Source organism: Thunnus thynnus, chromosome 17 (genome assembly GCF_963924715.1).
Source record: "Thunnus thynnus chromosome 17, fThuThy2.1, whole genome shotgun sequence".
NCBI lineage: Eukaryota > Metazoa > Chordata > Actinopteri > Scombriformes > Scombridae > Thunnus > Thunnus thynnus.
In genome coordinates, this window is record NC_089533.1 from 20416216 (window position 1) to 20443103 (window position 26888).

Below are 26888 nucleotides of genomic sequence, written 5' to 3' on the forward strand. Positions count from 1 at the left end.
GCTAAGGCCACAATTACCTTCTGCGACTCCACTGCTACTTTTATCATCCAATCAAACTGGGCCACATTAAAGGATAAAGAGAGGTGCATTCTACAGTCTTATTATTATCAACAAATCCCATGAAAAGACCAAAACCAAGAATGAATTCATCCTTCTAACCAATATTTCCTGTGTAGTCTCTCATAGCTTTTTTTCCTCTGTGCCACAGACCTCCATTATTGTCCAAAAACTATTAAAAACACATCAACACATCAGGTTACTGCCACTCATTAATCCTGCTCAGCATTAGCCTCTTTTCCAGCTTTCTTTTTGTGTGACCATTTACAATGTGAGAATGGGCTGGAATATCATCAGTCTAATGTGATCATAAACGGGTTCACTGCTTTTATTATTATCTATTTCTATCATCATTGTACTAATTAAATGTTAAAGACCTCACACCATCTGCCTGTGGCTGCAGATGTGTGCTGATGTGAGTTCACATCGTGCCACTGCACCTTCAAGACTACAATATGATTTCCTGAAGAAGCATCCTTCTGTCTGTTGAGCTATAGTTGCCTTTACTCAGCTCTTTTGCACTTTACACTGCAGCACATATATGAACCAAACTAGTAGGTGGGCATAGAGATGCACACACAGTCAATGTGCCTGAGACCTTTAACTTTGTGCTGGTTGTTGGGCTTGCAGGATTAAAGTAGTGCCCCAAATCTTTATTTATTTTTCTAAATAACTATGGATATACACTTTAAAGATAACAATTTAATTTAAGTGTTAAAATAAATTTTTAAAAAAATTGTACGCCCCTTAAAATCAAGGGTGAAGCTTTGGCGACCCCTAGTGGGGGTCAGTACCCCCAGGTTGGGAACCAGTGCTCTAGAGCACCAGATATGTGTAAATCCTCATTTGATAATAATCCCCAACAAATGAATTATTGACTCCCGTTTGAGAAACATTGGCAAGAAACTACAGTGTCCAGCTGTTTTAGGGAAGTGCTTGGCCATTTTTTATAATGAAACTTTATATCTGTGACCTGTTTTTAAAGATTTCCATTTTTGTAGGAGTGATTGAACTTGGGGCTGAGTGCCAAAGAAAGAGTAGAGAAGTTGGAAAGTATTAAGAGACAACCACATTTTTGGTTTTGGTGTTTTTTATGGATTTTTCAACGATAAGAAGACATTAAGCATAATGATAGCCTTCTCCTTTAATGAGTCCTTAATTGGTGATTTCATCTGTGTGGTTCATGCAGCCATAGCAACCATTTTTTAAATCATGTGTTGGTATACAGTGAAAAAATCAAAATCTCCAGATATGAATTTCTGTTTGAATTTTACTTGGTGGAACTGGATGGTTGCATTTCCAACCAAAAAAAGCAGGAAATCATTAAGAAGAGCATGAAAAGGTGTGGATTAGCATTAAAAGAGAAGATGATACTATACAACTACTTGTGTGTATTGATTGAATTAGTGATATATCTGTCAGCATGAGATTGTAGCAAAACAGACTTTGATTCATATGAAAATTTGACAGATTATTACTTTACTAAATCTAGATATCAAAGGTGCTTTTTTGTCAGTCGGAGGTTAGTTACTATCCCCAACTGCATGAGCTGGATGAATCAATTTATGAATGATTTTCTGTGTGTGGGTGCTGGAAAGAACCTCTTCATATGCAAATACGCAATTAGGTTGAGTCGTTCATTTGTTCATCACCAGCCTCTTTCCTCCCATTTCTCTCTAATTCTCCTGTACCGTTTTACCACCAAACCTCTTTCACCACCACTTCCTCCTCTCTTCATCCTCCTTCACCCCACCACCCCCCCCCCTCTCTCTTTTATCCCCTGTGGTGTTGACCATGTGTGAATGGGACTGAATGATGGGTGGGAATGAAGCTACATGCAGTGTACCCACGCACACTCACACGTGCACGTCTACACACATACAGTACATTTATACTTGCACACATAAACACATTTACTCACACACACATCCTTCAGTGTCTGTGTGTATGAGGCACACGGGAGGACTTGTACAAAGGAGGATGAGTCACTCTCTGCCTGACACGCGGTGCACTCGTAGGAGACTGCATCCTTGCCAATACAACACAAATACACACACACACTTGCTCTCCCTCTCACATACAAACACACGCACACACACACACACACACACACACACACACACACACTAAACAGTCTAGATACAGAAGGCTTTTACTTACATGCATGATTGATAGTGTTCATGTATCAGTTTAATGAGCTTGGTTGGTGTGTATGTACACTTGATGTCTGTATTTATGTGGGCTGTGTGTGTGTGTTTTTGTATTCAGAGTGGTAATTGTGCATGTATGGATGTGTGTGTGCGTGTGTGTGTGTGTGTGTGTGTGTGTGTGTGTGTGTGTGTGTGTGTGTGCTGGGTGTGATAAGGCTTTTCATTAGTGTTTCCCACATATAGCCTGAAGGCTACCACTCTGTCCTGCATCATCTGTCATCTCTCTCTCTCTCTCTCCCTCTCTCTCTCTCTCTCTCTCTCTCTTCTGCTGGCTTTTCTGCTTTTGATCTATATTCATGTCAGCCTACAGGATATGTATGTGTTCGTTCTCCTGAAAATGTGATTTGGTGCTATACAATCACACAAGATTACGGCTGATTATTGATTGACAGAAAATGACTTAAATCCAACAATCCGACTCTAACACTCATGGGTATTAGTTTTTATATTTAACTTTTTCTTGACTAAATTATTTAATCAGAAAGATAATTGACTGATTAACTAATTAAAGATAGCAGTTACCCCTTTTAAAAATGGTCTTCCCATACTTCTCATAAAGAAGTAAAAATAATTTTATGACATAAGTGGTGTTGCCCATCGCCACTTTCTTGGGTTACTGATCAGAAAGTAACTTAAAAATGTTTGAACTATAGGTTATACATTGATCTATATGTAAAATTCCTTGATATTTCTTGATTCTCATTAAGAATTTATCGAATATAAAGACTTCGCCTCTGTCTGTGTGATTTATAATATTCCTGATTTGCATGAGCAGCAGAAATCCAGTGTGCATATGTTTTATTTTTTCAGATAAATGTACATTATTCTTTTATTTACTTATTGATTAGTAGATTGATGCAACAGTTTAAGTTAGTTCACACACTTTGCAAAACATGAAACTTCAACAATAAGAACAAGATATGTATATACAGTACATATGGAGTGATTTTGGGGGGTAGAAAATTATTTGTAATGACAGTATAGTACAGTAAAGTGAACACTTTCTAATTGAGGGCATCAATGATTGTGTTTTACTGACAGTCAATGATAAGTAAAATAAATGGTATTTGTGTTTCTTCTCTGCAGGAACATTCAGAGGTGTGTGTAAGAAGATTGATCACTTTCCAGAGGACGCTGACTATGAAGCAGATGCTGCTGAATACCTCCTCCGTAAGTTTGATATGAATACACAAACATGACGCCTGTGCACATGCATACACACACACACACACACACACACACACACACATATTGTTTATTCACAACAAATCTAAGCTTTACTGGTCTGTGACCCAATTTTTTGGCCCCAAAATTCTTGTAAATGTCACAAATGCAACAAAAGATTGCTATGAGCTCATGCTGAGCACGTTTCTGCTCCCAGTAGCAAAACCCAATTCTGTTTTAATGGCCACCCAAGTTTTGCGCCCTGCACCCTTATGGAGGGCAAAACTAAAGCCCTGGAGAACCCTTTTCATGGTCACATGGTCCTTTCTGTGGCATCACGCTCAGGACAAAACCCCATTGAATCACTAATTAGTCAGTAGTGTATGTTGTTTGTTCCATCCACTATATTACTAATGCAATAAAAACTATAATCACTAAACTACAGAACAACACACTGTTAGAAATATCCCACAATATTGTTTTATTATCAAGTAACCCCACATAGGGTCACTGGGATATATCGAAAGAGTATATCGGTGTATTAATAGTAAAAGGCAGCACTCAATAATTAAATAAATAAATTAAATTAAATATAAGATGTATAGTATCTCAACAAAACCTTTGCAATTACAGAATTGATGATATGTAATGAAAATATACCAACCCTTTCCTATATGGTTTAAATAGCTAACACAGAATTAAATCCATGTGATTTGACCATTTGTTAAGCCCCGCCTCCCTTAGATACTGTTGCTATGCTTGTCTCGCTTTCTGTTCTCACACTGTAATTATGAAGTTTACTGTGATAACAGTGGTAGATTTACCACTCAAAATTCTTAGTAATATTTGAAACAAGAGCAAGATTTCAGACAGTGGGTCACAGACAAGTTGGTTGGTTGAAGTGACAGCTGTAGCTGGGAACCTAAGTAATCTGTAGCTCCATGAGTTGGTTGAAAATGCTGTCTCTGTCTCCAACTGACTTTTTAAAGTTTCCAACTGACTCTTCTTACGAAGAGGATCTTATGAACAGGAATCTTAAATATGCACTATAGTGGAAGACTGAGGCTGAAGCTGAATGTCCCAGGTAAAAAGTCAACATCCTCACTTGATGATCCATGTAGAAGAAATATGGAAATAAAGAAACAGCATTTTTCTTCTTCCTCAGCATTGCAGTGTAGAGCTAGTTAGTCCTAGTATTACAAGTATGATAAGGATAAAAAAAAGTAGAGAAATCCAAAGCTCCCGAAGCCTGGAATGGATACAGCTGTCTCATGTAATCTTTGCTGAGAAGGATGAAAACTACCTATTTTGGTCTGTTCTATTCTTGGAAGGTGAGAGATCATGTACGTACGTATTGCTTGGAGAGGACAGATAGATAAACACAGAGGGTATAATGGAGAGAACAAGAGATATAAACAGATGATTTTATCAACCAATACGTTAGAAAAATGAGAAAAAAAACATTGCCGTGGTGAGAAAATGACAGAGGGGAAAGGAAGGGGCACTTTATTTACAGATATGTCAAAAGAGTAATAAGACAGAAGTAAAAAGGATGCAGCCACAATGACAGAGAATGGAAAACAGAAAGGAGGGGGCTCTCTCTGTTATTCTCCCACAGTAAACACTGAGTAAAGATGGACGGAGCAAGAAAATAGCAACAACAACCAAAAAAAAAAAAAGAAAAAGGAAAATGGATTCAGCCTGTGCTTCCTTTTCATTGCTCCACTGAGCACAGAGCAACATCCCCAAAGGCAGCCAATTAGATCACAGGCCTCAGAGCTGGCCAGCCAATAGGGAGCAGGGACCTAGTGACCGGTATTCCATACAGCCCAGGGGTGTGGGCCACAGGGGCGGGGCCTGTATGTTCAGCCGCAAAACGCCATTGGTCACTGCAGCAGTCGGTCGTGCTGGAAAATAATTTAAAAATATCAGATTTACATTCAGAAACATAAAAGCAAATATGTTATGGACTGGAGAGTTTATATTTTTTTTGTACTGATACACCTGTGATGTATTTATCCGCTTTTCAACACATCTAAATACCACACAGCTCCATCCTGGATGACAAGCTGCTTGCAAATATCCGTCAATATGTTATCACATCATGTACACATATGGGGTTCTGACAAATATTTCACTCCCACTGCAGCCTTGTTATTTTGCCTGCATATGTGTCAGTGCGACTCTCCATCTGTCTTGGTTTTTGTCCATTTTCTCTTTCTACATCCATCTCTCTCTCTCCCTCTCTCTCTCTCTCTCTCTCTCTCTCTCTCTCTCTCTCTCCCCCTCTCTCTAGCAAGGCCTCTGAATGCTTTAACGTGTACTGAATTCAGACTCAGTCAAGCATGTAGCAGCACACTGGCTCATGTGTGTTTGTGTGTGCAAAGTGACACACATTGTTTTAGTCCTCCAGCACAGGGGGTTTTAATTAAAACAATGACTGTGACATTAAAGTGCAGACTTTCAGTTTCAAGAGCGTTAGAGGGCGTTCACATTCAAATTGAGGAACAGTGAAGGGATTGTGACCGTTAAATACAATCTCACCAGTTTAGGGCTGAAACTAAGGATTATTTTCATTATTGATTAATCTGTTGATTGTTTTCACAATTAATCAATTAATTGTTTGGTCTTTAAAATGTCAGACAATGGTGAAAAATGTCAGTCACTATTTCCTAAAGCCCAGGATTCAACCTAAAATGTCTTGCTTTGTTCTGACAAACAGTCCACAACCCAAAGATATTGAGTTTTCAGTACAAATCAAATAGTCAACTTTCTGTTGATCCACTAATTGTTGCAGCTCTTCACCAGTTTATGGTTATAATTTATGTTAATTTCTCCACTTAGCTTTTGTTTTCTAAAACAGGAGGACTGAGGGCTGCAATACCTGCACTGTTCATCCAATAAGCTGTGATAAATATGCAAATTTCTGTCATTGATTCCCTATTTGGTGCAACTTCACATCTTGCCATCCATGCTCCTATTTGTAAATCACATTTTCCAAACATCTGCGGAGCATAGACTCATAGGATGTTATCTCTACCATTTAATTTACCAAATATCTCAAATCTGGAACTCTAGAATGTAATCATACCTACCATATCAACTTTAAAAGGCACATTTTAATATATTTGATATGTATGATTTATGATATTTATGATAAATGATCCTTCATGAGTTTCATTCTGCGGAGTCAGACAGGCAACATCTTTAAACAACAGAAAAGGTTTATTCCTTTCTGTTCTAAATGTGTTTCTACCTTTCTTTGTGTTTTGTACAGGTGCTGTGCGTGCCTCCAGTATCTTCCCCATCATGAGTGTGGGTCTGTTGTTCCTGGGGGGGCTCTGTGTGGCCGCCAGTGAGTTTTACCGGAGCCGACACAACGTCATCCTCAGTGCAGGAATCTTCTTCGTCTCCGCAGGTTAGTCTTCACAGTGTATGTGCGTGTCTGTTTTTGTTTTGAGTGTCTTTCCTCTTCTCTTTGTTTTTGGAGGGGAGGTAAATTGGTTATCAGTGTCTGTGCATTTAAAAGACATCTCCTTCATCATATCCCTATTGTAAATCAGTGATCCAATTTTCTTTAGGTTGCAAATCCACATACTCATGTCAGACATCATAAGTACATCCTCTGTCCAGATGTTACCAGAATGAGACATCCTATTGTTCTACTGCTCTAGCCTACCTTTTCCTCAAAGAAAAAACACTAATTGTCTATTAACCAAGAATTGTGACATTTTAGCCACAATTTTAACTTGCCTGCATATGTTTTATATTTATATTATATTGATTTTACTGTCTGCTAATGTCGCTGATTAAATGTTTTTACATTTGTGTTTTTATTTTAATTTTTCCTCTTTGATGTTTCCTATTAATTTTGCCAGTGTAAAATCACTGAGACACACAAAATAAGATCATAGAGATGCAGTAGACAGAAAATGGTATTGGTGGTGTGTAAATAAGATTCAATGTTTTTGTGTAATTTGCAGATTGTCATATAAAAATACCCAGATTTTTAAAGATTTGAATTGAATATGCTTCAGCTGACAGACAGGGAAAGAGGAGTTATAAAGACAAGAAAAAATATTTCGCTGAAAAGTGTTTTCTGTAATGTGATCTTTAAATCAGCTATTAAATATAAGGACTGAAAAATAAAAATTAATAATGAGCCCTAGGTATATCTCTTCAGTACACTTACAATAAAATGGTAACGACAGAATTTTTATGTTGTGGCAGGGGAAATGAGGATCATTTTATATGTGAGCAAAGTGCATGAGGTGCAGCAGGCTGTGATATCGAACTGTACTGACGCTCATCTCCATGACAACACTGTTAAACACAATATAGCAGCCATCTTAGCTGCAGTACTGGCCAAATGACTTAAAGTGCCATGACCTGGGGAGGAGGTTCCACTTATCTGCTCTCAAGGATTTTCTGTAATTTCAGATAACACAAAGATGCCCGCTGCATTTGAGCACCTAACAATGACATAAGCGCATGTGTGTGTATGTGTCTATGAGTGTGTGAGGTATGTTTCTGTGGAGCCACTTTAAACAGTGGAGGTGCAGTGCTCAAATATTTGCTGAAGGAGCCCGTTAGGCATCTAAAGCACACAGAAGTGTCTGAGGAGCTGCAGTGTGGATATTGGACACAGCAGCTGATTAATCAATCAGCAAGAATATCATGATGCCGATGTGATGCACTGTGAGGGTGTGGGAGTGTAAACACACATACATACTCACACATAATCTATCACATGGATGCTGACACTTAGGATCTCTCATAAACACACACACACCAGCCTCTGACACATACACAAAGGGCTGTAATTGCTGTTCAGTGGGATGTGTAGGGTCCCATTGGGTTTTGTAGTAAATTCTTGAAGCCAAATTGGTATTTATTTACCACAATAGTGTGGGGCTGATTCTGGTTAATTACAGCTGGCTAATTGTTCCCATTCTGTGCATTTCACCACACTGCATGAGCACTGTATTCTGGACTAATGATATGTGCAATGACTCTCTCCAGCGTTTCTATCCAGCTCCGCTCCCTCTCTATGATGCTCTCCGCACATTACTTTTCTTCATTTCATTTTGCTGTGTCTCCGTCACACCTCTTCTCTAACCCTTTATCTCCAATTAGCTTTTTTTTCTCAAATTTGATTCACTTTTGCTCTCACTTATCCGCCACTCTATTGTCTCTTTCCCTTGAAATATCTAATTCTTCTTTTTAGCTATGCTATCAGCATTGCTCTATGGCAATGTTGGTCAGTCAGTTGGTCGGTCGGTATGTCGGTCCACCACAAAATTATGCACAGGCGTTCATGGTCCCCAGTCAGTCTGGACCAACGTGGTCAGTCCACCACTTTGATATCTCAGTAAATATTCATATTAAAGTAAATATTTCAACAAATATTGAATGGATTGCCATGAAATTTGCCATTGACATTCATGTTCCTTCAGGATAAATTGTAATAACTTTACTTTATCTAGCACCATCATCAGGTGAAAATTTCAATTTGTCTAATACTTACTTATTTGGTCATGACTTATGACCAAACACCTGCAAAACTGACGCTCCCATCAGCCTCAACTGTACTTTGTCTTTAGTGCTAATTAGCAAAAGGTAGCATGCTAACACTAAATAAAGTTTGTGAACATGCTAAACATTACACCTGCCAAACATTAGCATGTTAGCATTTTGGTGTTGGCATTTAGCTCAAAGCACTACTATGCCTAAGTATAGCCTCACAGAGCTGCTAGCATGACTGTAGACTCTGTAGTCTTGTGGTATTATTTTGGTCTGGAGGAGTGGGTCATTCACACCCTTTCCACTGCCATCTCTAATTGTTTCTCTCTTTCTCTCCTCCCCTTCCAGGCCTCAGTAACATCATTGGAATTATTGTCTATATCTCAGCCAACTCAGGCGACCCAGGCCAGAGCGACAGCAAGAAGTCCTACTCCTATGGCTGGTCCTTCTACTTTGGCGCCCTCTCCTTCATCATGGCAGAAATGGTGGGCGTGCTGGCTGTGCACATGTTCATCGAGAAGCACCGCAAACTACGGGCCAAGTCCCGCACCGAGCTCATCAAAAAGTCTGCCTTCAGCCGCATCCCCTCCTATCGCTACCGCTTCCGGCGCCGCTCCAGCGTGCGTTCATCTGAGGTCCCCAGTCGTGACACCTCACCACTGGGGAAGGGCGGCTACACAGGGCCCGCCGCCTCCGAGATGCCCATGTACACGCTGAATCCACGTGAGGCGGGCAACGCCAGCACCAAAGCAGGTGGCGGCGGCATGGGAGGGCTGCTCAACTCAGAGAGGGAGTTCCTCCAGAGCAGCACGCTCACTAAAGACTACAGCAAGGACCCAAACCGCAGGACCACGCCTGTCTGAGAGGTGCTGGCTGCAGATATCGCCCAATCAGAGTATCAAAGAGGAGGATGATGAGAAATACAAAGGGAGCGTGAGCAAAAGTAGGGGATACACAGGGTTAAGGGGTGGGGAGCGCAAAGGGGTTTGATAAACTTCGACTGTGAACTGTGAACTTTTAGCCTTTGAACTGTGAATCCTGAGCCCTGTGAGAGTTTCAGTGTGTGTAGCAGGGTCGGTTTTGATGGAGAAGTTGTTCCCAACTCCACGTAACCACATATCACTGTAGTTATACCTGTAACTCCTTACATATGAAGGCACATTCAATAGTTCAATTTATGTTCATGAATTTTATGTTCATAAATTGACTTTCCGGCTTTTTCAAGGGGAAAACAGGATCGATCCCAGTTTAGAAGCATATTGTGAGTGGTTTGCTGTTTGGGGCAGCTTCTCCTAAAAAATAAATACAATATGAACTGAAGGAGAAGAGGAAAGAGGTGAGAGACTCTGTGTGATCTTTGACCTTTTGACCTCTGTCCTCCTGACCTTTTGGGTAGCAGCAGAGTTGGATTAGTGCAGGAAACAGCCTTAGAGCTCTGAGCTGTCTCTCTCTGTGATTACGATACTATTTAAAAGTGAGGAAGTTAACACCTCAGGATAGGGATTGATTCATTTTCAGTTCAGCTGAATTCAAAATATAAATTGAAGATGTAGTTTGTCCATTAATGACAGCACACTTGTGGCACTAGTTATTATTTTCTATACATATTGTATATATATACTCCTTTCATATTAATTGGTTTTATTTAATCATGGACAAGCTCCCTTCATAAGTGACTGAAGTGAAACTGAATTGAGCTCATTCCTGCTAACATATAACCCCATCTCTCTGATCACAGGTCAGTTATTAAATGGGACTTGAGGGGAAATGTGTACACTGACTGCAGATCAGGAGGTGAAAGGTGTGACTCAACAAAGACAAAACTAATGAATCTCTTTTAGATGGTAACGTTAGATCATTGGTGCTTCCTTTTAATTCCTGTTTTCAGCCACACAAGTCTTTATTTATTTTTTCACCTAAAACTTAAAGAAATTATCAAATATTTGACTGTCTGTCTGTCTGTCTGTCTGTCCGCATTCACCAGTCATCTTTCACCTTCCACATTTTTCTGTGTTGCCTCATAACTCACCTCACTACCACCCTCTGCACACCTCCACACCTCCTCTCACCCTCTCTTTCCTCTCCTCTAAGGGACACACGACTAGATTTAGGTCCTGTCTTCCATTGGTGTTGCTCGTAGACTATAGCTAAGTTTTCTGGAGGTTGTTGGTTCAGGGTATTGTGGAGAGGAGACCACTGAGCTGTGAACATGCTTTAAGGCAGAGCCAAAAAGACATTAAACAAACAGAGGTGGAAATGTTGTTTGCCCACTACCTCCTGGTGAATATCTTTCAGATGAATTTAATATAAAAATGTCTTTACTTGCCCGAACAACTGTCAAAATTCCAGCTGCAGAAATAAACACTGAGAAAATGCTCACTTCAAGTCTAAAGTACACATCTCTCTTCTCCAATGGAGGATCTGTTGAAAAATTATTATGTGGCACACAATTTAAAAATACAGTAGATACATCCCGTGCATTATTCAGATGGTTTGTGCTCCAGCCATTGAGCTGTCACTCACAGCCTCTCCTCCTCTTTATCTCCCTTACATGTGCACATACTGTTTACACACATCTATACATGTCACCCACATGTCTCCTCGCTGTGACATGCACAGAAAGTCATAAATATATATATTCAAACACCTGAACAGTTTTTTTTTGTAACAGATTACAGAGACACATCAATACATTTCCATTTATCTCTCTCTCTCTTCTTCTCTCTCAGACATATACACATAAAAATACAGCATGGATGGGTAATTTGTAACTGTCCCAGAAAGTGACAAAACATCAAGCTACTGACTAAAAGCATTTTAACATACGCATGGAAGATGTGAGCTGACAAGTGATGAAACTGGTGCACTGACACACTCTGTATCCTGTGTTGGCACTGTTTTGAATTAATCAAGTGTTGGCTAAGAATTTAAGTTCAGCTAGATCAGATTTTTGACACACATGAATGTGAGATGGACATAATATATTTTGGGAAAAAGGCTAGTTTATGATTGGGAAAATCAAGGCTTGAATCCATGCAGTGATTGGATGAAGAACATACAGTGGGACATAATAGGAAAGATGAGAGGCACAGGTCTCATTGTTAAACTTCAATAAACCTCCAGTTTTGCAGTGATGTGTTAGAAAGCTAAAGAGTGTTAATTAATGCCGTTCAGGTGATGTATCGGAGGCCACAGTGGCTGTGTGTTTCTAAAAATATCGTAATGTCATCTAACTGGATATGAATACTGTATCTGTGCTGATGACTTCCCCGATGACAATTTTAAAACAAAAATACACATCACCAGGCCTAATATTTGCTTATAATATATGATAACTAATGTACTATACAGATATTGAAAGTACATTTTTCAATGCTTCTCTTTTTCTTGTCTGCTCCTACTGCATATACAGTATTATTATTTGCACACAGTCAGTTCTCCATTGGATCTTCCAACAGTTAGTGATCTGTTGCTACCTCTGTCCAATGTAAATGTTGGCCTGGGTTGTTCCTTAAATACAAAGACATGCGAATACCCAGACAGTCATACTTTTTCAACACTGTATTACAGATTCAGATCCAACCACTGAACATACACACATCAACACATGCACACGCAAGGGGAGGGGTTGTGACAAAGTGAGGAGGAGGCAAAATAGCCATAAAACAGAGAGACAGGAGAAACTGAGAGACGGGAAACATGCTGCAGGGACAGTTGTGGAGAGAGAGAGAGCATGAGTAGCAAGTAGAAAGTTTTGCAGCATTTTTCTCAACCTTTTTCCACTGTGAGTAACAAGTAAGTGTGAAAGACAAAGAAACTCAAAACTATACTGCATTTTTGCTTCCTTCTTTACCTCCCTGAGCCACCATTGCACTGTTTTGTATAAGCCAAACATTAAACAACACCAAGCTGATACCGTTGCACCACTACTTTGACAGTTACTACCCTGATAATAAAATGAAATGTTTTAAACCTCAGTCACACTGTTTAATTTATGACGCTGCTGTTTTATCTTACTGTCTTTTAACGCCATAAAGGGAGCTTAAAGGGACAAACGTGCATCACAGCGGACTTGCTCTCGCTGTCCTCCGCATGTAAATATTAATTTTGCAAGCTAACTACAACATCAGCAGTTGTCATGGGCTGTGAAAGGGAAAAAATGCTTTTTCTCCAAGCAAGGGCTTTTAATTTTTAAAGGACAGGAGCACACAAGGGCTTTTTATGCTCGGCGCTGCAGCAACGTCGTTTTAAGGGTGTTATGTGGGAGGGAGTGCGGGAAGACAAGGCAAAGTACATTTGCACAGGAACAACCGTTTTTAAACCAGCTGAATAGCTAACTAAGGATATAACATGCTTCATGCAAAAGAGACTAGAAGTAGAGAAAAAGCAAAGACTCTTGTACTCATTAGGCCATGTTAGCTACAGGTTAGCCTTTAGCTGCTTTTTTTTTTGGCTACCTTTAGGTTAGATGAATATATTTCCGAAGTAATTAGATATGAAGAATATTGCCTTAAACAGTGGTAGGATAACAAGTTTTAAATATATTATTTGAGTTGGCTTAAGGATCAAACATATATTAGCAAAATGTTGTTAATCATACTTGGTGCCAAATATTACTCAAAACGTTTCCTGCATCGTGGCCTCCAGGTTAGATCTTAGGTTCGCTGCTCTTAGTACTCTTTTTGGCGTAGGATTTCCAGCAGTATACTGACTCAGCAGTAGAAGCTATGTAGCTAGTCGTCAGCACATCAGAGGCCCCTCGGATCCTGAGGGTCTGTCAGGGGTCAGAGTTCAGAACTGCCATCCATGAGCCATTGACCTTTCCAACCATGCATGCCATATCCATCCGCTTCCAGTGCTTACATTCGCTGTATCTCTAAACAAGTCTCAAATGGCACCCTAATCTCTATACTCCGTAGGGATACTGCTACATTTAAGACGCCTTACAAGGGTGTGTGGGCCCATGAGCCTGTGCTGTGTAACGATGTTTACTCCATTTTAGAGCACGGGGTGCTTTTTGAGACGAGACCTCTGTCTATCTCAGCTTCTTCTTCTTACCGCCATACAGCTTTGATACACTGATATCAACAAATAATTGTATTATTAGTAAAAAAAAATATTCTATTCTAAAGGTGCCACTGTGCAGAGGATGACAAACTCTGTCACATATTATAGTTATTAATCTATTAATGGGGGGTTTGACTGAAGGGAGCAGAGTTGGGAAGCTGGGGTCATAGTCTTTGTAATATTATATTATTCTAGTTTCATTTTCTACTTTGATGTGGTTTGTGAGATTGTGTTGTTTCAATCACATCCGAAGCCTCTGACAGGAGGGACAGAGGAGAGAAGGAGACAGTGGAGCGCTCGGACAATGGACGTTAACCTCGCCTCACTGGTGCCAGAGGTCACTATTCAGTTTGTCAGTGGGACACTCAACACTACAAATGCAATATATACACACACATATATACATACCAAAAAAAGTAAGGTTGCTATACTTTTGAGCACTTATTGACCATATTCATTAATCACAAACCTTATGCCACTGTGCTACAACTTCTTTTACCTGGTACAGGAGATGAAAGCAGAAAATAATGCAACAATCTGTTTTAAAAAAAAGACCTTTTATGAAGCTCAACAGTATCTATTTTTGTCATGACTGGCAGGGACAAAATAATAGAAACATGTTACAACGTAAGGCAGACCAATATAAGCCTCAAAAAATACTGCAGATTTGAACCACGGCTTCTCCAACAGGGTCAACAAACAGAACATTTTACACTCTACAGAAGTAGTGTGCCTCTGTATTCTTTAACACTTACTAACTACCAATATGTCCTGATTAAAAAAAACAAATAATACAGTATAATTTCAAATTAGAATCCAAAAAAAAATGCACCATAACATGGGTGTAACCTATTTAGGGGGTTATGATGACACAATTATCTTCATCATTTCAGTATCTTTCTTCTTTCTTACAAGTCCATGTCCTGGTCTTCTGTTAAGACTCTCTGTTGTTCACTTTTAGGTCTTCAGCACACATTTGGTTTCTGAAAATTGTGATTTTTGGTTAAGCCGTTCCCTGATCTCAACCCATTAAACCTGAGCCACAATTTAATAAGTTATTGTCCTTGAATACATTCTAATTGTGATATTATTACAACCATTTTTACTATAAAACCCAAGCTAATTCAAAATTAAATTATCCATGATTAGGTATAATTAAATTGCTTTGAATAATAGCCTAGTCTTACCAAATCCTAACCACTACTACTTTACCAACTAAACCTCTAATTGCCCATAAAGAAGCAAAAACCAGCAAGGAGTTTTCAAGCAAGCATTGTGTGGCCTCATTGGTCCTCATAAGTATAGAAACTCTTACATACACACAACACACAGGCACACTCATGAATGGCCACACATACACAGGCATCCATTAATGCACAAACATGCACAGAAACACACACACACACACATACAGAACACACTCACAGCTTCAGCTTTGCCCAGTGCGGTGTGTGTGGAGAGAAAAGTGTCCTGTTAAAAGAAAAATCACTGTGTCATGTTTGGAAAAAAAAAAATCATTCTAAGTGTTTCTTCGGGAGACAAACAACAAACTGTTAAAACTGTCGCTGATGTGTCGCTCCACGACGGACCTTCAAGTACGCTGAGCCAGCTAATCTGCAGGAGCAGAAGAACTGTTTGGTTTTGAGAAATGTGAATTTAATGGAATAGTTCAAACACATGCTATAAGCACTCTACACTTTGCACTTCCTACCAACACACACACACACCCTGACATACACTAACACACACACACACACACACACACACACACAAGGTTACAGTGTGAGGAGGGCTTACGGGTGGAGTTATGTGCCTGCATGTTTGTGTGTGTTAATATCCACATGTGTGTGTTTGTGCGTATGTGTGTGCGTGCAGTTAGCCTCTCCTCACCCATGCACCCAGTGCCTGCCTGTCCTGCCTTCAGACAGCTCCCAGATCAGCCATGGGGCTTCCAGTATAACCTCCTCTGCATCCCCCCACAACCTTTAACAGGTTGCACTGGGATCAGTTTTAGAGCTAACTGCCCCGATCATTCCTCAGCAGACGCAGCCATACAAGCTACAAGGACTGTTTTGGATTCAGTGGGTTCTGGTAATTACTGACAAAATTTGATAAGATAAGGAGTTTATTCTCAGAGGCAAAGAGTCTTTTTTTATTATTATTATTTTCAGCGCCTGACTGGACTGTTGGCCTTTTATTTTTATCCACCTGCTGTTCAGATCTGACTTGTTTTCTGACCTTATCGTCTCTGTCTGTGAGGTTGATTTAGGATCGGCAGAGGGGGCTTAGCAGGGTAGACAATAATCTATCAAGTCTCTAATGACAGCTGCTCTTGAATCAACACAAACTTGGTGTAGCCTGCTGTTTCTCATTCTCACAAATTTTCTAAAATCAACCCCAAGAAATGGAAACAGCTGCAAGACTGAGACTTGTAAAACTACTGATTTGTTGAGGATTTGTCCCTTTTTCCAGACTGCCCTCTTTCGCATAACAACTTCTTTTTTTTTCCTGGTAACCTTTAGCAAAAGAGATTTCCTGTCTTGCATTTTACATATATTATTCTGACAGGTAGAACGGAGCGATTAAAATCTGCTTTTTACAGTTTCGCCTCAAGCCCAGCGTTCAGACAGCGTTGTTTACATGCAGAACATATCTGCGGCTGCCATGGTTGACTGACCAAGGATGAAAGGCCCAAAATGGCTGGATGTTTTACCGAGCTGCAAGAGTTTCTCTCCACATCAGGTGTACACAAGCTCCTTCTTACATAAATTTCTGATGAGCTGCAGCAAGAGCACAGTGTTAAAACTTTCCTCTTCTCCAACATGGAGTTTGTGTGAAATGATAATATACAAAAAAGATTATCAGATTCTTGTAGAGATCATGTGGATTTCTATTCCTAATGGTGGCGCAGACTGCAAAGACTAGTGTTTTTATTTAAAGTAGAAGACAAAAAATCCAAACAGTTTTAGTGGTAAATGACTGTAATTTCACTTTGTCTGTTTCAAACTGACCTGAGGACTGTTAGAAAACAATCGCCAGAACACAAACTCAGGAGAAGAGAAAGAAAAGTCACTGACATTTGAACTGTTTATGTGTTGATTGGTTGGTTTATTGATTCCCGTTTGCATTCATTTTCTGTAAAGTGATGAAGATGGAGCAGTCCTCCTCAAAGAAACGCCATAAAAATGGAGTAAAAGATCCAGAATATCAAGAAAAGTCACATTTATTATTATGTGTTTATTATATGTGTAGCAATGGCCTAGCAAACAACAATTTTTTTTTTCAAGGGGTGTATCTTGCAGGCATTGTAGCAGTTTGCTTTGAGGTAAAACTCAGATTGAGATGAGGAGAGTATCAGTGTTGCCTCGCAGCAGTGAAGAAAATGTGAAAAAAAAAAGTCAAATGTGCAGTTGGAACCTGAAGTAGCATTAACAAATAAAATCCCCCCCCCAAAATTGTGAGTTGTAATTTTAAACCACTTGAAAGCACGGTGATGGGTGATACATTGAAAGGTTGAAGATGATCGACTGTTTTGAAATCGGTGTCAGTTGGCAGCTTTTTATCTTGCTCCATACCTCTGAGCCCTATCATGAGATACTTAGTCCTCTTCAAACACACACACATGCATGCAGAAACATGCTGGCACACACATTTGTCTTTCTATACACAGGCACACTGACTGTATAACTCTCACAGTTTACACACACACACACACATATATACAGACACACACACATACATAGCTGCCAGCCAGTTTCACTGTATACTTTATAATGTAAACCTCCAATTAACAGCGGTCTGACACAGACACATGCTGTGAATAAAAGCACACTTTTACTTACATGATATAAATATGATTACCTATATCTAGAGAGAAAGAATATTATATACAGTATAATAATTAGAAAATAAAGAGTCACCTTTTCAAAGCGCCTGTGGTGAGTTCTTTTGTATTTTAATGTGTGTGCATGCGTGTTTGTATGTATAATGTGTATATAGTGTCCTCACACAACGCTCACACACATACTGTACAATGCACACACTCCTCCCTAAACCTGCACGCACATACAGACACACGAGATGTGTATCAGCCGTGCAACCAGCAGATAACACCTCTGCTTATCTCCACCACCACACAGATGTCTGAATGAGGGAGAAAAAAAAAAAGAGGACGGGAGGAAGAGGAGAGTTAAGAGGGGAAATGAGAAGGAGAGAGAGAGAGAGAAAGTTAATGAGGAGACTGGAGGATGTGCCAGTTACGAGGTGTTTGAAGGTGATAAAGAGAGAGAAGCATGTAGAGGACTATGTATGCATGACAGTATGTGTGTGTGTGTGTGTGTGTGTGTGTGTGTGTGTGTGTGTGTGTGTGTGTGTGTGTGTGTGTGTGTGCGCGCGCGCGTGTGTGTGTGTGTGGAATGTGTGCGAGTGTTTTTATTTATAGTGTTTTTATAGTGTTTGAATTTGTATGCATCACTCTCTATCTCTTTATTTGTGAGGTGTGTCTGATCAGATTATGATTTAAGATGATGCACCTGATAGTATTCCTGCCTCCCTGACAGAAGATGCATCATTCATGTCCAGTGTTTATCAGTGTGTCACATCAGGTGGCCTCCATCTGTTCACACAGAGTGCTGCAGGTACCAGTGGTCAGATTTTAAAGAAACCACTGGCCTACATAGCCTTCAGTAGCTCCAAGAAGCCTTCAAGAAGCCATGAAGCAATCCCTTCCTAATGAGATTCCAATGTAAGGACCAGGTTGTGCTATAAAAGAACTAGCTTGTACTTGGTTGTACACATGAAAAATTAATATTTTCGTAAAGAATGAAGAAAGAGTGCTTGTGTGGCAGGTTGAGTGCTGCTCCACCTCCACTACAATCTCTCAATTAGTCTCACCTGCGGCTGATTGCGCCGCGGTGCCACCTGGCTTATGGCTGTCTGGCGTGCTCCAGTTGACGGCGCAAAATAACTTCGGTGTTGGCCGAGCCGGTTTGGTGTGCAACGGTGAGGATTTAAGGGAGCGTGGCATCTGCTCTCCGCCTACATCGTGAGGTGGTGATTGTGTGTTGGGCCGGGTGTTAAGCTTTCTTCGCTTGGCTGTTTAGGCCACAGTTTGTGCCTCCTCTCCTCCTGCGCTCTGTGTAGGGCTGCATCGTGCAGCCAGGTGATCTGTGTCGCCAGCTGGGCATGGTGAAGGACGGCTTTCCATGGCCTCTAGTCCCGGTGCAGCCGCTCCGTCTCTCTCCCTGTTCTTTGCTGCTGCTGCTGCTGCTACTGCTGTTGCTGCCAGTATTCACACACGCTGCTTAAAGTGCATAGTGTGCTTCTGCAGCTTTTGTTCTCCATCCCATCACAACTCCTGTTTTGATTCAGTTCTTTTCTAAGCCTTAGCCTTGTTCCTGTTTATTTTAGTTATTTTCATACCGCAAGTGACTTTGTTGTTTTGGCACTCAGGCTGTTTACCAGTGACATCTTTCTGATCTTTTAATGACAGTAAATCTAAACCAATAAATTTTTGTAGTTGGAAGTCTGTCTCCTGTCCTCTCAGTGTGGCGAATCTGTGTGACCTCTTATTACTAAGGGTACTCATCAGTGTATTTCCTGGGGTGCAATTCCCCAGGTGGCATAGTTGTGCAACTTTCCCTCTCCTACCCATCTTTGGCCTCACTTGTGAGAGAAGTTCAAATCCTCCTCACTTTCTCACCTCCATAAAGCTGGTCTATCGCTGTGTGCATGAATTTCAGTCAGGTTGGCAATTTGGGAAAGTTGTCAGACACAGCAACTCCAATTCCAACGTCAAAGGTGCGGGGGGAAAGGGGTTTCTGAAGCCATTCAACCATCCAACAAGTAGTCATCAAACCTATAGTTTGTTTGCTCTTGTCCAAATCAGTGGATGAGTCCCTTCCCAGATAGCAAAATTGCTGTGGCCCAGATCCGGCCCACAACTGACGCTCTCGGCACTTTCATCTGGCCGACATACCACGTGGAATGATGGCACTTGGGCGGTCCTCTCCTGTTTCCCAGATCTGGGCCACAAGCAAGCTTATGTCAACAAAGAACAAACCAGATAAACCAGAACTGGCCCACATCCAGAATACACATAGCTTAGAGCACTGCATCTTTACCAAAAAAGGCCCACATTTGATTTGGGATATTTGGGCCATATTTGCTATTTTACATGTGGGCCATTTCAGGCTCACATCCATTTTGTCCAGGCCAGAAGAAGGCCAGTAGTGTCACATCATTGCCTGAAGTGGCCCACTTCCATATGCTATCTGGGTTGGTTCAGTTTCTTTTCACACCAAGAAAAATCCAAGCGAACCAAAAGGCATGACTACAAGTCACATGAAAACATTCACTCTGCTCATTGGTTTGATGTGTCTTGAGTGGGAGCAAGAATGTAAACACAGGATGAAAATCCTGAAGAAGGTGTTCTGGCCAAGTGTAACATTCTTTGCTGCTCTAGTCCAGTTCAGAGTTCAATTAATTCTCTGGCTAGCTGATAGCAACTGTTAAAATGGCTCATCATGCTGGTATGAAAAGCACACCAGGCTACAAGAGTTGTTTAGCTCAAGCATGCAGAGTACATATTGCAGTCAGATTGGATCGAGGTCGGACCATGTTTCCACTGCAAACAAATCCCTCCAGAGTTCATTTGGGACCGGACTGACCGCATCCTCCAAGGGTCTTGGTACAGTTGTTTTGGGCCGTACCCAAGTATGATTGCTGTGTTCAGACCTGCCCAAACAAATGGCACTAAAGGGGGAACTAGAGTCCAATTCAATCAGACTAAACAACGCCCTTAGTCAAATTAAATTAATGGACAAGTTACTATGTTTTTGTACAGTAATCCCTCTTTCTGTTATTTCCTCATCTCCATAGCTTTGCAAGAAAACACAATACCAGGAAAAAGAGGGAATTTTGCTATTAAAAACACAGTAACCCTGGAAGATACCCACTTGATTTGTGTAACTCAGACCGCTGAAGCCTCATATTAGCTTGAGTGAACTTGATGAATCCCTTTTTACACAGAACAAGGACTGTGGATTTTGTTCCCCATCTCTTACACTGGAATCATGTTGGAAGGGGTTCTCTTCACAGCCAGTATAGAGAAGAGGAATGAGTACAGGCACCTACAACTCTCTAAATGTACACATGGGCATGTGAGTATTGTTTTAGGATGGACTTTAAAAAAACCAAAACCTATCCTTTAACCTGGACAAGACTGAGTTAGTCTTCCATCTCCGGCCTGAACTACTGCAGTTAACTTGTATATACATCAGAATTTAACAGCAAGGCAGTTAAGATGTGAGAAGGAAGGATTCAGCGGTGAGCTCAGATTCACCTGATGAATATTCATAGTTCTGACGTCACCGATGGAGCTCCGCGTCGTCGTCATAGAGATTAGAGTGGATGACGGGATTATGGGAGAGTCTCGGCGCCACAGTGGGATTGGCTGCCACTCTGCTTTTGTTCCTCTTAACTGCCTCTATATGTGCCGTTTTGTCACTCAATCTCTCCTGTCGCACAGAGATATTGTGACCATCGCCCACATTTCAGTTCTCCATTTTTCACCCTGGCTCACTCTGTCTTCTTTTTTTTTTTCTCCATGATCCTCTTAGCTATTTCCCCCTCTGCCACTTTTTCCTGTTTTGAAACCTCACCCTCCCATCGAGCAGTATGGTACTGTAGTAATTGCTTTCTTCAGCTCCATTGGCCCAATAGCAGAAAATGGCCTTTTATGCTAATAGCCCATAAAAGACACTGAGCATTTCCCAGCATGAATCCCACATCAGATGATTTTATAGTGCTGCCTGTACCAGACAGTATTACCTCAATGTGCTCTAAAAATAACACAGGAATTTGTGATGAAGACGATTTGTTCTCAGTACTGAAGGTCATTGCACAAAATATCAGTTACATCATTTTGATTTTATGTAAATTGGTATTTTGATGTATCCTCTTAATCTCACCTGCAAGTTTTCTTGATCTTGACTTGGCTCAGATTTTTTATTTACATAAATTGTTGAATACAGATAATTACAATGTATGTTGTAGACATATCTCTACATTTTCTCAAGTCTGATTTAATGATTTACATTGTGGGAGACTTGTATTTTGTCCCCACAAGGAAGGCAAGTACCTGCAATGTGATTGTGTAAAGAAATATATGAGTAATACACACACACACACACACACACACACACACACACACACACACGTCTGGAAAAAGCTTCTTATGTGTGTGTGTCCCTGTTGCATGTTGCTATAACAGCTGTTTGTGGCTGGATAAGGCTCTGAGGGAGACTTGCTGCCAGCTTTGATGTCCTAATTATCTATCTACTGTATCTATCTATCTATCTATCTATCTATCTATCTATCTATCTATCTATCTATCTATCTATCTATCTATCTTTCTATCTGTCTATCTCTCTGTCTATCTGTCTATCCATCTGTCTGTCTGTCTGTCTATCTGTCTATCTATCCTCCCTCCATGAGTGAGTGTTATCCTTAGTTTTGCTTGTGAATGTGTGTTAATGTGAGTGAACCAGCTCTGTGAAGTCAGTTGGCATAATGTTTTTGTCAGCCTGGTAGTGCCCAACCCACCAATGTGTGTGTGTTGTATTTGTGAATAAAAACAGATATGTGTGCATTCACCAGAGATGTGCAGCAAACAGCTTGATGTCTCTGTATTTAAGTTAAGATTTACAATCCTCCATTTCATTCAGTAGACACATTCAATAACATTTTCATCTATATAGCCCCTCTTACACATGCATTTCACTCTATTAATGTTCTGGCAATTCAATATATCAAAAATCACTTACACAGGACCTGGTAACCTGTTAGTTAATTCTTCATGGCTTAAGTATGACAAAATGCATTAATTTTAATCGAGCATGCATACTTTTATATATACACATATACTGTTAATGCACATCTTGAGGCAAAAAAATTACATTGTAACTCCCCTTAAAAATCCCATCTATTAACTAAAAGCAAGCTGCTCATAGTATAAACGCTTTTTCTACATCACAAGATGTTAGACCAGTGTTGATGATTGCTACCCAGTCTGAACTTGAAGACACAAGACATGAGATCAGTGCCAGAATGGGCTGATAAATCTTCTCTGCAAGTTGAGTCTTGAGGACAAGAGTCACTTCTGCTCTCTGAGAAGGGCAAACTGAGTGTAGAGCACTCTGAACCATTGTCACTGACAAAGAGAGCAATTTCGTGTGTGTGTGTGTGTGTGTGTGTGTGTGTGTCTTGAGTGGAGCAACACTGTGGCCATCTGCAGTGTGAAAAAAAGCCTCGGAGCTGTGAATGCTGCTCAAGCAGAAAGACAAGAAGAAGAGAGTGAAAGGTGGAAGGACAGATGAGAGAAAGAAGGAGAAGGGAAGGAGGAAGAGTGTTGAGGCCTGAAGACAGCAGAGGAGGGATGATAAGGGGGGAATGATTTCAAGATAAAGAAAGGAAAGTCAAAGACACCAGAAAACAAGAGAGAAAAAAGGATGGAATGAAAGGAATTTTTTTTTTTAAAAAAAAGGAGTCAGTTGGTTTTTCAGACCAGACTAAGGTGGGAAATATCAGTCTTGTGTTGGAGTGTGGATGAAGAAAACAGAGATGAGTGATTTGCCGTACAGTTGTGCTGCAATGATGAGAATACTAATTGACAACAATGCATTTGAATAATTGATTAATCATGTAAGTCATTTATCCAATAAAAATGCCAAAAAAATGGTTCCATACATGAGAATCAGCTGCTTTTCTTCTTTGTTATACCACAGGAAATAGCAAATATTTGGATTTTTTGACTGTTGGTTGGATTGAATAAGATGTCACCTTGGGCCTTTTGCATTTTTCATTATTTTTTATGTTTTATTGACAGAAATTGGAGAAATTATTGAAGAAATTATTGATAGACTTAATTTTTAAGTTTAAAAATGGCAATGTAAAGGCTGACAGAAGAGTCAGAACCATGTTTCTACTGTTTTGGCATTTCTATATGAACACCAAACTTGGAGAAAAATGATCTGAAAATACTAACAGGAATGGAAAACTCACATTGTTTAAACATTTTTCTCAAATTCAGTCAAATATCCATGCAGTTAGTTGGCTTCAAATCAGTCAAGCAGCAGAAGTTGCATTAATTCCTACTCACTGACTAATTAAGCCAGTTGATTCATCAATTATTCTTGTACTCACTCAGTTAACCAGTCAACAAGTCCAATAGGAAGCCAGTCAGCCAATCACAGGAAAGGATCAGTTTACATGGTTCAGTTTTGGTGGGAACATCAGTGTATCTCATCAATTCAATTATGTGTATTTCATTCCTAACTTCCAAGAAATGGGCTTCCATTGACAAACACACAAACACTATGATATGCTCCTGTTTAAACACAACATGTGCCATCCAGAATTTACACATGCACACACACACACACACATCCACACATACACACACACACAAAGCCAGGGATATAATTGTTTCCAAGCAGCTCTTTGATGGCTGAGTCACTGAACATGTCCTGTATCATATCACGATAAGAAGAACATCAGTTTAAAGGCAGCAGCTGTTTCCCTTTCATCCTCTCCCCCTCTTTCTCCTTCTGCATCTCTCCATTCTCCCACTGCTTTCACAATGGTGTGCTAAGCCAGGGAAGATAGGGCAAATCCCTCCTCTGAGCAGGAGCAGGCAGGAGAGAAAGAAACAGAGCAGGAGACTGAGGAGAGAGAAGGCTGAGTGCAAAACACTTCCTCAGACATTCCTCTCTCATCTTTCCTTTCTCTACCTCCATTTATCTCTCTCTCTCCCTTTCTCTGTTTCTAGCTCCGTCTCTGTGAATCCAACCAATCAGCTTGCGGTTTCCAGTAAACCACTGTCTTCTAGCTTCCCTGTGATTACCCTGCCTCTCCATGAAATAAAGCAGAAAAACTATGTGCATGTGTGCATGTGTGGTGGTCAATTATTCCTCACTATCTTAACTCCATACTAAAAATTTACATTTCTGCTCTTCTGCCTTGAGTGCCAAGACAGGAGTCTGTGACAAGCTAGTTTAGCTTTTTTTTTTCTTTAATATGAAAAACTTTTCATTAATTTAGATATATATAGATATATATCAGAAATTCAATCACAATTAGTTATTAAAGAATTTGCTGATAGTAAAAAACTATAATTGCCAGAAATTATCTTTTTAATAACAAGAGTGTCACTACATATATCAAAAATGGGCATTTCAGGTAGTTAACACTCAATGAAATCAGGGGTGTTGCAAAAGTCAGATGTAAAAAAAACCAATCGAGAGGCGAACCTGAGTAGTAACTGATGACTTGTGTGTGTATCCAGCTTTTATTAATGACTTTTTAGTCATTAATAAAAGGCCCTTTACAGTGAGTATTTTGAATACATATTTACAGATTCTTTCACATATGTACAAGTCTGACGAACATTTACATTTTCACAAATTTGTGTACACATTTGCAGATTCCTGTGCACATTCACAAATTTCAGTATGCATTTAAAGATTCTTTTACACATTTACAAATCTGATTGTGCACACATGGATTGAAACACTGTTTCACAACTCACACATTTGCAAATAATATTGCGACAATAATGTCCCCATAGAATTCCAACTAAAATTGAATTATTTGATTTGGAACATTAATTTGTGGTTGTAGGGTAATCACACACTGACTTACATGCAACATCTCAATGACGAGACACCCGATTGGAGATAAGTGAGGAGAGGTTTGCATACAGACTCTCAGGGCTTTATTTCAGTCAAGGACACAATCAACCAATGTTTTGTCTTGGATATGGGACCAAATGTATCAGAACCTCTCAGACTGACTGCAGCAGCACAGCTCAGCTAACACACACACACACACACACACACACACACACACACATACGCAAACACATCAGCATCATAAATGGTGCTTTGTCTCCCTCTAACGGATAATTTGGGCTGTGCAAAACAACAACAGTCAACTATTCAATTTAGTTGTAAATCATTTGCGTTTTGTTGGATAAAATATAAAAAAATATGTATGAATGTTATAAAACATATCTTTCTTTCGTGGTCCTAAATGTCAGGGAGCTTGAGTGCTTGAGTGTGACTCTCGCTGGGACTATAATGCAATTTAAAAAAATCAACCAGTCAAATCTCCAACACATGGACTGGACAACTGAAAGCGTTTATTTAAGCATTATCGGGTGTAAATCTGGTTTTCTTTCAGCCAGGCTGCCTGTTGTCCCCTGAGCCCAAACAGGTGCACTGCTCTGAGAGTGGAAGCAAGGCGCTGCCTTCAAGTGTCGGGGGAAAATTGTAAACTGTAATTTCTCAAATTGGATGTTTAAGTGTCCACAGTGTGGTTAGACGTTGGCTCCTGTTATCATAGTGATTGCGTAGGTGTGTATGGGTCGACTCTGTTTCCTTTTAGGTTTTGCTTCCTCTTGTATATAAGGATATATATTATTGTTCAGTATGCTGTGCAGGCTAAATGTTAATTATGTGCGTCTCTGTTTTAAAAGTCTGACAGCGAAAGTTATGGGTTCACAGTACTTTTATTCGCCTGTTTTCACAAATTCAAACTTGTCACAATATGTTGACAAAGCTTTCAAAGAATTAATTCCCTTTGAAATCAGATAAAAATGAAAAATAATATCATAAACGCCTGATAAATAACAAATTCCCGGTATACAAATCGACAGTTTATCACAGCATATTAATATAAGAGCAACTTGATGCTCTCAACACATCTGGAAGCAGTATGACGATGCAGGATATCATGACACATTTTAATACTGACTTCGATGCTTGGAATTCGGAGTGTGTAGGCACGGCGTGAACGCAGCATCAGATG

At 40.0% G+C, this 26888-nt stretch overlaps 1 protein-coding gene across 2 annotated transcripts in view; it reads left to right on the top strand.

The window, feature by feature from the left end:
* The window catches only part of cacng3b (calcium channel, voltage-dependent, gamma subunit 3b), a 29312-nt gene extending 16386 nt beyond the window's left edge, over positions 1-12926 (top strand). For both annotated transcript variants that reach the window (XM_067570642.1, XM_067570643.1), the window contains 3 exons: positions 3354-3437; positions 6709-6849; positions 9303-12926. In XM_067570642.1, coding sequence (XP_067426743.1) covers positions 3354-3437; positions 6709-6849; positions 9303-9817 — 740 coding nt within the window. In that variant the 3' untranslated portion in view covers positions 9818-12926. The remainder of the gene's footprint in view (positions 1-3353; positions 3438-6708; positions 6850-9302) is intronic.
* The last annotated feature ends 13962 nt before the right edge of the window (positions 12927-26888 follow it).